Genomic DNA, 11,922 nt, shown 5'->3' with positions numbered 1-11,922 from the left:
ATCTATCTGTACCCCTTTTGGAGCCAGTGTTAGGTATTTATGGGCTGACTTGTGAAGGTTTTCTCCTGTCAATGACCAAAAAGTTGAGGAGTGTGAGACATTAAATTATATAATGGAGGACCAATTACAATTTTCTTTTAATTTTCAAAATTGGAAGAAATTTTCAGTAATCTTTGGTTTCCTTAGTTGACATCATCTGCCTTGAATCTTGACTTGTAGGATGTAATATATTTTCCATTAAGTTCACTTGCGATTACGCATTGTGCTGACGCATCATTTATTATTATCCATGTATACAATACATGGACGCGTTATTTAAATGAAATTAAGGAAAAGAAAATTCTGAATTGAAGAAAATCCCAAAAAAATATCTAATCAAACATATATAGGTCCTTTTCTTTTGGGTTTTGATTCTCATTCTCAAGTTTGGCAAATGTTGAAATTTGTTGAAAAGCACGAGTACCCAAAACTGCGAAAACTCGTATGCATCGAAAACCAGTTGATCTAGACGAATTAGCAGAACCTTTCCACTCACATTTATGTCTACCGCTGAACAAGGAGGTAGATGTACGAAGTTTCGTTATGTTAATCTTCATTGAAACATTCTTCTGACTTATGCTTAAGCGATGAATTCAACAGTAAATAATCAAAGAGAATTTAGAAATATAGGTTAATTTAATGAATTAATTTTCTATGCATTAACAGTATATACACCATCATCATTATATACATAACAACTCATCTAAATTTAAATTTGGTATCCAAATGTTACTCATATGTCTTGCACCTAATCGTGATAGTGTATATATATATATATCATCGTTCATATATATATACAAAAGATTATCTTTAATTTAATAGGCCTTTGGTTCTCATTCTGAATTTCGGCAATCATCACCTAACCAAACATTTAGTTTGCCTTTTAAACATTTGTGGCATCTTTGGGTTCACAATTTTTAATTTACTGGCGGCATAAAGTGTTAAGTAATAGATCTCTGAGGAAATATAATAGGGTGTAAAATTCACTTTAGCTTTAGTCACTTTAAAGAGCACTAAATGGTGCTTCTTACTTTAATTTTGCAGCAGCCCTGAAAGGTAATCCAGCCTCCAGGCATCGAATAATCTAAGTAAAGGCCTAACAACCTATTAGATGGATAATGTTTTGGTCAATAAAGAAACCTTCACTGTACGGTTTTAATCAAAGACCAAATAACCTAACAGATAATATGATGTTTCATAGCATGGCTTTATAGCCAACGACGTCGCTGAACAACTTTTGCCTTTTCAATGTTAACATTTCACTTTTCTTTTCTTCTATGAAGTGAAGACTAGTAGAGCATATTCTGGGATTAATCAAGAGAGCAAAACCTAACTCAGAGAGATAAGGTGAAAATTATCAAGGGAGTGAATATTTTCTCTTGGCTCATCGGTTGGGTTCTCCGGGGCCAAAAAAGATCTATCAGAATAGTACTAATATGCTCTAGAGAGATTCTTTGCAGTTCCTATACAACTTTTTTACAAGAAAAGCAATTTCTTTTTGCAGTTCTGGTTCTAAAGCAAATTATGATGCATACTGAAATTGGAATTTGCTTCACTTCCACTTAAAGGCATACAACTTCTTTCGGTATTCATATGATTCTCTCATCACTTTCAATATATATGGATTGCAAAATGCCAAATGAAGAGACCCGGGTCATCTAATTTTCATTGTGCATAGAAAAGATACACCAACATGATCAAGATCTCAGCAAAACAATCGAGGACTCAAATTAGAGCAGAAGTACTATGAGAACCAAATTGGTGTACTTTGTCTGAATCTCCTCTTTACATCCTTGGATTATTTAACAACTTGAAGTTCATAAATTACTAATTCAAGAAAATAAAATAGGCAAAACAAACTAACATTGTGGAACCACTTGTGATGCACTTTTTGACGTTTGTAGTGAAAGTGCTGAGAATCCCATTATGACGTGCCATTTTATTTTGTAGCATCACGTGATAACGACTACCACATGTGATAACGACTACCACTGACTCGAGCGGCCCGCTCCCCCTCTTTAGGGTATGGCGACCTTTTTGGCAACCGGGATTCGAGTCCCGCTATTAACACGTTCGGGGGATGGGGCCTCTCCACTCGGATCGAAGTGAGATTAGTCTGGCCCCGTAAGAATTGATCCGGACACTCACTCCGGTAGAAAAAAAAAAAAAAAAAAGTATAAGCCTATAAGGGTGTCCAATGACTCCAATGGCTACACGGAGCACTGCCCCCGATGTTTGCCTTCCCTGTTCTAACTACAGTACCTGCAGTTTTCAGGGGTTTTTGAGTTGGGCCTAATTGTCTTCAATAATTGACTGCAATGCAATACGTCCGAGATTAAACTTGATTGTACATTTTTAAAAGCTAGTAGTAATATGTTCCTTTATGTTACTTCTCTGATATAAAGGGTTCGAATCCTAGACCTAACTGTTGGAATTAGGAAGGGCATGAAGAGGGGTGGGATGGGGGAAAAATGTTCCTTTATTCAATAGTGCTATGTAGTTATGTTTTTGAAGATTAATGAAAGGAGAAACAATGGTTTATCTGTTCAAAGTACTTTTAAAAATACCAAATTATTGGTATTCTTGTTCTTCCAAATAAGAATGTACATTTTTTACAAAAAAAAAAAGGGAAAAGAAATTTATTCTTTCTCCTGAAACCAATTTTAATTGAATAGCAAACACCAACATCTGGTGTCATACTAAAAAGAAAAGGCAGTTTATGGAAAACACGGGATGATGCCTTAAACTTTCATCATACCACTGCATACCGGTAAGCATGCACAGCAACTCGCAAGTTTGCCCCTCTCCAACTATTTCTATTTTTGCTCCAAGTTCTCCAGGGCTACGGAACAAAAAAAAATCATGCAAAATTTTTTGGATAACAACCATGATCATTATGGAAAATCGAGCGAAAATTTTAGTAATAACGATAGGAAATGACAGTAAATGAGGAAGAGAAAAAGAAAGGCACTCATCTAAGTTGGAAAACGAAATCGAAGTGATTTTGATTGAGTACAGTTTGGGCTTAGTGTTCTTAGGGGAAAGATTGCATTTATATATACAACAAGAAAATCACGCAGTTGAACCATGGACGTGGGGGAAATCAAGAATTCTATCAATAAGTAGCGCAAGAGAGGAAATGAAAATAAAAGAGCAAAAACAATAAATAAAAAAAAGTTGAGAATAAAAGGTAAAGAATGAAAAGGAATAGGAAACGTTTTAAAAGAAGCAACAAATGATTTTTTTTTCTCATATTAAAAAGTACACTTGTAAAATCTCAATGATTATATCAAATTGTGCATGAATGTAGTCACATTCCTCTTCGCAAGATTTCCAGATGATTGCAATATCACAGGTTCAATGCCTTCTTTCCCGCAATGTTGAATTATACGGTGAGATGAATTTATCACCAATTAATCTAAAAAGAAAAAGTAGGATGGGTGAAGAAAAAACTGGATAAGACAGGAAGAAATCTTCAAGTTACAATAATGAGTTGCCAATATTAGAGAATATTTATATCTACAGAAAATTTTCTAGGATTGACAAAGAATTGACTCCCTTGCAAGTTGCAACCAGTATGACTAGTTATGCCTGTTTCAACCTAAAGAGTACAGTGATTTTATTGGATGAAATACTCGTTAGCCATGATGAGAACTCAACAAATTTTAAATTATGAGTTCAATATACATTAAGATGCATGCCCTCAGTCTGTTGAAACTAAGAACATCCGAGCTGCTTTACATTTTTGGTCTTAATGAAGATGAACAATACATAATAAAAAGTCAGAAAGCGAAAAGGCCTTGCATTTGGGAATTGTACGTCTGCTGAAGATGGCACGAATTATGACTCTACAAGGCATAATAAGCACGCTTCAGGAACTAAGTCAACAATTCCTTGTCGTTGATAGGAATGCTTATATCTTTTTTTGTTCGAGTTTTAATCATTAAGCAAAATTTATCCTACATTGCCATAGTTCGTATCATGCAGAAATATAAATTTCATGGTTATAACATGCAATTTTAACACACATTATAACCCCATTTTCTCCTATCTATAATTTCCATCTTTCACTTTTCGCTCCTATAGCTACTTAGACATCAGTTATCTTGAGGCGGACCTTCAAGACGAATGTAATCATACATTATCCCTTCCCAAGGGAATGAGTTTCTTGACTGCGTGAGAAATATCGAATTTCTTCCCCGCACAAGTTGAGAGCCCGAAACTTCTATGCTATATAGCCGATACAGCCCATGAATACCGTGTCTGGCAATTGCATTGTCCTTGCCAATCAAACCCTTATTAAAAATGGGGTTCCTAGCATTTGGGTCGTTAATTCGAACCTTGGCAAGAAGTCGAAAGAGAAATATTAGTATTAAATAATATGACCAAATAGGAGTTAAATAAATTGCCAACACTAAGGAAGTACAATTGAAAATTTTCAAGAATTGGCAATAGATGAACATGAAAGCCATACTTGCAATGCAGCTCCAGTTGACGATGCCAGTGCAAGTTGGAGCGTATAGGTTGCGGATTCATCAATATTTTGGAGATCAAATGCTATTTGCCATGTTGTTGGAATATAGGTATGATTTCCAATGTTCCTGTAAAAAATGTGACTAATTCAGCATTAGCGCCACACAATTCTCTCCCTTTCCCTCCTAAAGAATTATTACAATGAAGAAAAGAGTGACAAGTGTAATCACCTATTTACTTGAGCATAAAACCAATCTGTTTCGTAGTTGCTATCGCCAACAGTGAAAACTAAGTCATGGTCAGGATATATTTCAGAGTAACGATCCCATAATCCATATTGCCTAAACCTGCCATTTTAAACCACCAAAAAAAAATTTATGGCTCTAGTGGCTATCGATTGAAAAAAAACAATAGTAATAATAGTTGTATAACCACTGAAACGTACTTCTCGTAAGCCAAGTATAATGGATTTGTGAACCGTGGACTCGGATCAGGCACGAAAAACTCAATTGCAGTCCGGTCAGGGATCCCAATTTCCCATAACGTAGGGCCATTTCTTGGAGGCTCATATATAACATTATCAAGTGTGATCCTTGTTCCTGCTTATCAGGGCATTGAGCATCAAGACCAATTTAGTTTTGATAAGAAAAAAAAAAATTTTTGGCTGATCTTACAATTCACAAATTGTTAAAGTTGGATAAAATGCTAAATTTGCTCCAATTTGGACCGCTTTCCCTCCATTCTTGGTTTTTCTAATCTCATCAAATTTAAATGAGCTAAGTAAGGTATTTCTTAAACTTTAAAAAAAGAAAAGAAAAAGAATTACGTGGAGAGATGATGATGTAGGAATCATATTTGTAGTCACCAATACATCCAGGCACCCAAGCATACAAACTGTAGTTCCCTGGTAGGACATTTTCAATTGAAAAGTTACCATTATTGTCCGCCTGTGTCCAGAATTGATAGCCCTGTTAAGATTAAGCGTGAGTAGACTTTACAAGTTACAAATAATAGGATTATCAAAACTAAATTTCTCTTGAACCGATCACAAAAATGGTGTAATTTTACAGATTCAACCATCTCTAGCAATTATCATGCATGTCATCAAGGAGACTGATTGCAAGTTTTAAAAAAAAAATTATCTTCATCTAAATCCAATTTTGGCTAACTCCATTAGATTTAAGTACATACCTTGTTTTCCATTTGCCAAGATCCAGCATTACCCGGTAGAGCTAAGCCAACATAAGCTAAGCTCCCATTCTTTAGATCCTGATTTTTGCCACTGAAAGATGGTAATTATTGAGGTTTAGTGCTAATCCAATATTTGCAACATTGCTTGCAAGAAAGTATGAGGACATAAAAGCTTAGGTTTACGTACGTGTCTCGAACTATTAACCGGCCACTAACACTACCACGTTGATCAGCAGAAAGATAGTCTTCTGAACGGGGGAAATCGTATGGCCAGTTCTCAGTCTCTTGTAACATCTGCCATAATTGAAAAATGCCCATATGATAAAGAATCTCACAGTTATTTTTCAACCTATGTGCGATCTTATTTAGAGTAATTTTTTTTTTTTTTGTATTTTTACCAATTAAAATTACCTGTTGCTTGGCATCTTCCCAGAGTGAGTCGGGGTCACCACTTTCTGGAACAGAATTTAGGTAGACAAAAACAGGGCCGTAAACCTTTTTCCAGGGCTCTCCATCTCTGAATTGTTGTCGCATGTCTTCTCCAGCATAATGATTGGTATGGAACGACTTAAGAGTGAAAAACAGCATTAAAAATTTGCTTTTGTTTACATATCTCAAAATTTATCTAAAAAAGGAGGAGCTGACATAATGAAAAAAACAAAGTTATGATATGTAAAATATCAATCTTACATGCCAAGATTGTTAGAGATTTTAAGCCCTTACTACCGTCTAGACAATTATATTCAATGAAACATATTTCAAGAGACGGGAATTCATATAAGTCCATGCTCACCGATATAGTAGTTGCGCCGGCCTGGGATGTAAGTTCTTGTTTCATAGGACCACCAATTCTGAATTCATTACTTGGGATTATCATCCAAAATCCAGTGGGTGGATTTGTACATATCCACCCGTGCACCCGAGTATCTTTAACATCACTAGAATATTGGTACTTGTCATCCACCTGCCCATTAAGGGATCAAATTACTCCATCAGTCATGATGGTTTTTAAAAAAAAAAAATCAAGAATAATGATAATTCATGATAATTATCGTATCATAATTATCATGAATTATGATAATTGACACATTGGGAAGTGAAAAAAGGGTACATCATATTACTACGGCTTAATTAATAGAATCACATTACCAGTGCTTAATTGATAGAACTAACCTCTACTTTGAGAGAATGATTGGCTGGATTTGTGAGAAGAACGGCTTCTGGGTAAGCAAGAGTCTTACCTCTTTCCCTATCTTCTAATGTTGGCATTATTCTTTGCCTTTTATCGGATATAGCCATATATTGAAACCTGATAGGACATCATAAACTATCAAATTGAGCTTAGGGACACCAAAAAAATTTTTAAAAAAAAAATTCTCCAGGGGGAGGGTGTTTAGAGTTCTTTCCGCTGGCAGATTCAGAGTTTAAATTTTGAATTTAACAATTGAGAGTAAAAAGGGCGTAAGAGGAGTGGGAGGGTTAAAAAGAAAAAAACTGCTGATATGTTATTCTTTTCTTTCGTTTCCATCATCTTTATTTTTTCTTTTATTTGTTAAAAAAAATCTCCCCTTTTAGTTTTGTCAATTGTGATTCTTACAGTTTCTCTTCAAGTTTGAATACTGCCCGGGTCTGAGATACATCAAGAGCAGGCCATCCTTCCAAACGTTCAAATATGGCATATGTGTAAAATCCATTGTGGCCACGTAACAATATGAACCTGTATAAGAGTTTCAATTTTGTCACTGCTCCATGAATGAATTTTGTAGTGAATAAAAACTTCTAAACATGCTTCACCATGCACTTGAAACTATTTTGATACTTATTATTGACTTCGCTATGCTGCACCTTTTATCAATATTTAGTGGAAGTTGTGGGCTATTGATCGAATTATCATATGTTATTGTGAAAGAAAGCTCTACTCCACTGTCTTCTTCCGTAATCACATCAAAGCTGGTACCTTCCAGCCTGCAAAATTTGCCCAAGATCCAAGGATTAATCTTAATGTTGGCAAGAAATAGTTGATGAATTGGTTGGAGAGGCCGTAAAAATTCGAATCAACCATCAAAACTAGAATTAAGGCTTACTTCTCAACGAAAGCAGAATGATCTGGGAATTTCCAAACAACGTCCCAATATCTGCATTCACTCAATTTAAGTCAAATTTGCTCAAAAGAAAAAAAGAAGGGAGTGTTTTTTTTTTTTTTTTGGGTGGGGGGTGGTGAAGAGAAAGGGGAGAATAAACAACATAACATCGTTGAGAAGGAAATTGGTGTATACCCTCTATTAGTTTCTTTATTTCTTGTTTCGAGTAAATTTGGAATGCCATTGTACTCTATCCCTGTAACCGTGCCCCCAGGAACGGACACTGTAACCTTGACCAGGCCATTATCCACCACAACCTACCAAAAAAAGAAGAGGGCATACATTTCTCAAGAATTGGAAAATTTTGAAATAGAATTGAACAAATAGTCAATAGGTACTTCGTCTTTACGTGATCTTTTTGCCTATAAAATTGAACTGGAGGAAATTTCTTCAGGTCTTTGCTGTCTTTAACTGTAAATCTTCTGCATAAAATTAGCTCATGAAATAGTAGGTCATGAAAATAGAAAGTGGTCCGACATAGGAGTCTCCAAACTATAGAAATTTTGCAAAATTCCCAATTTGGGTTCCCATACAAAATGGCTGCCGCAGCGAAGAACACGCAAGATCAAGAAGCCAAGAAAAATGATTTTGAGCAACAAACTTACTTTTTTGTCACTGCACATTCAGTAAGCAACAATATCTGAAGAAATATTCCAAGCCACCCAACCACATTATTCAGTTGTCTCCTCTCGCTCATCTTCCACGTCCCTCTTATACTCTTAAACCTGTAATGGAAGATGTAATATACATTATATTAGGAACCAAAACTCTACACACTCTTTCATTACAAAATATAACCAAGTTAATCGTAATTGAACCAAGAAAAATAAAACTCAAGGACTTGAAAATACAATTCATACTCAAGTTAGTTGAATTTTTGGTGTCAAGATACCGGTAATTGTTGAGATTGGACAATATAAGTTTTTTAACTTTCTTGTGAAGAACTGAAATGATAGTAATGACGTGTGTATAAACAAACAAATGTTATGTTCGGCCTGAAACTCTAGCAAGACGATAGCAACATACTTGTGAGAAATGCAACGACCGAAGCGTCTTCTAATTTGTTGCTGATGAAATGTCCTTCCTTCTTGCAGATCACCGCAATAAATGAGACCGTGATGAGATTTTTATGCTTAGCAGCAAGCTTTCGATTCGTAGGGCTTTATCTGTGCGCGTGAGAAATTTAAACGGCAACGCGTGCTGAAACTCTTTCTGCTAACTATTTCAAAAAAAAAAGTGATTTAAGTATAATTGTAATAAAACATAATTGAGCAAATGAATATACATGTGAAAGAATTTATAATGATTGGTCCGGTGACAGGAAAGAACTCATAGATTCTTCTTTCATAATAGCACTGATGGAACTAACATAATATTCTCAGTAAATGTAGAAATACAGAACTCTATATGTGCATGAACATATAGGAATCATAATCTCCAGTAATACCGCCCAACATACTTGTGAATTTATGAACCGATAGTACTTGTCTTGGATGGCCATTTTTTCAAAAACAAATTTTTCAAATACAACGTCACAATAATACACAAATAAAAACAACTTAAAAAACATGTCATCTATACAATATATTAAATATTTCAAAAAATATTTCTAGTAAAAATTTTTCTTATACTGCTACAGTAAAATTTTTCAAAAACACCTTCAAAAACAGTTAATCCAAACGGCGCTATAGGAATTAGAGTAGCAACATACTCGTGAAAGGATTCATCGACAGAAATGTCTTCTTATTGTTGCCGATGATTTCTTCTGCTCGTTCGTCATTTCTTCTGCTACGAAGTAAGCACACCGAAACGAGGTTTTGTACTTAACTTCAAGAATTTATTTCCTCATCCTCTATTTTTCGGTGGTTTGGCCAATTTAGATTTCTAGTTTATGTGGTACAACTGTCTTTCGGTGGTTTGTTTAATTTAGATTTCTAGTGGAAACATGTCTCAAGATTTCCTGATTTTATTCACTTATCAACTTTAGGCTCTAACAAGAGAATTGCTCGGCACCGACATTTTTTTTTTTTTTCCAGTTAACTGTGCCTTCAAATTGTGGATGAGTCCTTATTTCCTATTGTGAAGTAGAAATAAATAGTAGTACTAGTCTGCCATAACATGTTATCAAAGTACCTGTGTAGACAAATGTTTTTTCTTTACCATTTTGCATTGCTGAAATGTTTTAATCCAACTATTACTTTTGAGAAATTTCTACTTGCGCAATGTTTTTTCAAGGGGCAAAAAAAAAAAAAAAAAAAAGAGGAAAACTCTGCAGAAGCATAAACCAAGCCAACCCCAGTAACAATTTTCAGCATTCAAGATTAAAACCAAATCCAGAATTAATTTCAGAAACTCCCATGTTGTATTCGCTTGATCTCGAGATGGTAGACAAAACTAATGATGTTCATTTGTAATTTTAAGAGCAAACTCGGTAAAATTCGGACCAACAGCCAACTCCATGACTAAATTACTCGTTGCTTCCTCTTTTTTTTCTTTCTACTTAGACCAATTAAAGGAAAAATTAATTATGTGCTTAAGCATGAAGTTTCAATTTACTCGTAGTTACTATAGAGTTGCATAAAAATCTAATGTGCAATCTGATGTGTCTCGAATACTCGACTATTAAACTTGACAACAAATTTTTCTCAGAAAAGGTAGACCATGTTAAATATTTGTTGGAGGTTACTCGTTTAACACTCGATCTACTTCTGCTACTTGAATTATAATAACATAAAAAAGTCAAAACTTCCATAAAACTGCAATTTGCAACATAAGCAACCACTCTGATCAAAATCTTGGGGAGAGGGGCCAGTGCAGTTGAAATTAAGTGTGATTCCGTCCGGTTATTGTACTTTTTACCTTATTTGGTGTTCAATTACATTATATTATTATATTTGGGATAAAAGTGATACACATGAATAAAATATTTGACATATATTCAGTATAATATTATGATGTATTTATACATAAAAAATTTAAACATGCATAATGATTGAATAGAACCGTACAAAACACAATTGAACGAAGTCTGGTAGGGTGTCTAATTGCCATTAAATTTATGAATATTTTTCTTTGATTTTGGCCAAATATTATAATAATTGATGGATTCTACTTATATTTGATAACTAATGCTAATTTCAGGAATATGGCATGAAAAAGGGTTAAAAAATAGGATTAATGAAGATTCTTAACCCGTTCCATGTGGCCGCACCTAAAACTAGCTTGCGAGTCCGGAGAAGTCGAGATTTATGCACATGATAGTTTTTCAGTTCAAGTTGAAGACCTAAGAAGCATGTATTCAAATTGTATTGGAAAACGACTTAGAGTATCTTTTGTTAATTTAGGAATATTTCTTTCGTGGGAAATTAGAAGTATTAGCAGTAGTAGTCCTAATAGATTAGGAAAGGAGTAACGTGAGGAGTAGGGATTTTTCCTTTCGTAACTTTTAAGAGTCTGCCTATGTTTGGAAAAGAATCAATCTACCAGTCTCAACACCAGACGAGAATCACAGAGCTTTTCCCTTCGTCTTTTCTTTTTCTTTTGTTTGTTCGTTGTCAAAAGCTAATGCGACGGTCGTTAATGAAATTGTCTGAGTTATTCTCAACGACGAACAATTAATTTTCTCTTTTTAGTTAAGGGGTAATAAGGGATTTGGTTCAATTACAACTGTGAGATCTAATTATTTTTATCTATTTCTTTTATTCGTTAATATTCGTATGTTTTCTGATTTAATTTCTCATTGTTATTTGATTGTTTGAATATCATGAGCATCCAATATTTAATCCAAGTTAACAATCTATTGTCAATTACGATAGTTAAATCCGTAATTGTTAAATTATATTAAAATAGTGGTAACTAGAATGATTGATTTCATGTTAGGAAACATATGATCCAATTTAAATAAATCTTGGTAACATGTTTATTGATTAGATTGGGGTTTTTCTAGTTTCTAATGCAATCAAGAAATTAGAATGGGGTTTTTCTAATTTCTAATTTAATTTCTCATTGTTGTTTTGTTACTTGAATATCATGGGCACCCAATATTTAATCCAACTTAACAATCTATTGCCAATTAAGA

The 11,922-nt window shown here is 34.3% G+C and overlaps 1 protein-coding gene across 3 annotated transcripts; it reads right to left on the bottom strand.

Annotated features, from left to right (window-relative positions):
* Positions 1-3,939: 3,939 nt before the first annotated feature.
* On the bottom strand, positions 3,940-9,742 carry LOC140004263 (uncharacterized). 3 transcript variants are annotated; one of them, XM_072058189.1, is made up of 18 exons: positions 9,556-9,742; positions 8,871-9,063; positions 8,450-8,569; positions 8,194-8,266; positions 7,980-8,101; positions 7,788-7,838; positions 7,549-7,668; positions 7,301-7,420; positions 6,877-7,012; positions 6,497-6,667; positions 6,115-6,270; positions 5,891-5,997; positions 5,704-5,794; positions 5,339-5,480; positions 4,958-5,111; positions 4,743-4,859; positions 4,514-4,640; positions 3,940-4,379 (listed from the first exon to the last, which is right to left on the bottom strand). In XM_072058189.1, the coding sequence occupies exons 3-18, from the start codon at positions 8,539-8,541 to the stop codon at positions 4,137-4,139; spliced, it is 2,022 nt and encodes a 673-aa protein (XP_071914290.1). In that variant the 5' UTR covers positions 8,542-8,569; positions 8,871-9,063; positions 9,556-9,742; the 3' UTR covers positions 3,940-4,136. The 3 variants fall into 3 exon arrangements, with proteins under 3 accessions (XP_071914290.1, XP_071914289.1, XP_071914291.1); XM_072058188.1 differs by lacking the exon at positions 9,556-9,742 and having other exon boundaries at positions 8,871-9,232; XM_072058190.1 differs by lacking the exon at positions 9,556-9,742 and having other exon boundaries at positions 8,194-8,263; positions 8,871-9,232.
* Positions 9,743-11,922: the final 2,180 nt, after the last annotated feature.

The sequence above is a fragment of the Coffea arabica genome, chromosome 7c (genome assembly GCF_036785885.1).
Source record: "Coffea arabica cultivar ET-39 chromosome 7c, Coffea Arabica ET-39 HiFi, whole genome shotgun sequence".
NCBI classification, from domain to species: Eukaryota; Viridiplantae; Streptophyta; class Magnoliopsida; order Gentianales; family Rubiaceae; genus Coffea; species Coffea arabica.
The sequence above is the reverse complement of the archived record's forward strand: the minus strand, read 5'-3'. Positions and strand labels throughout refer to the sequence as shown.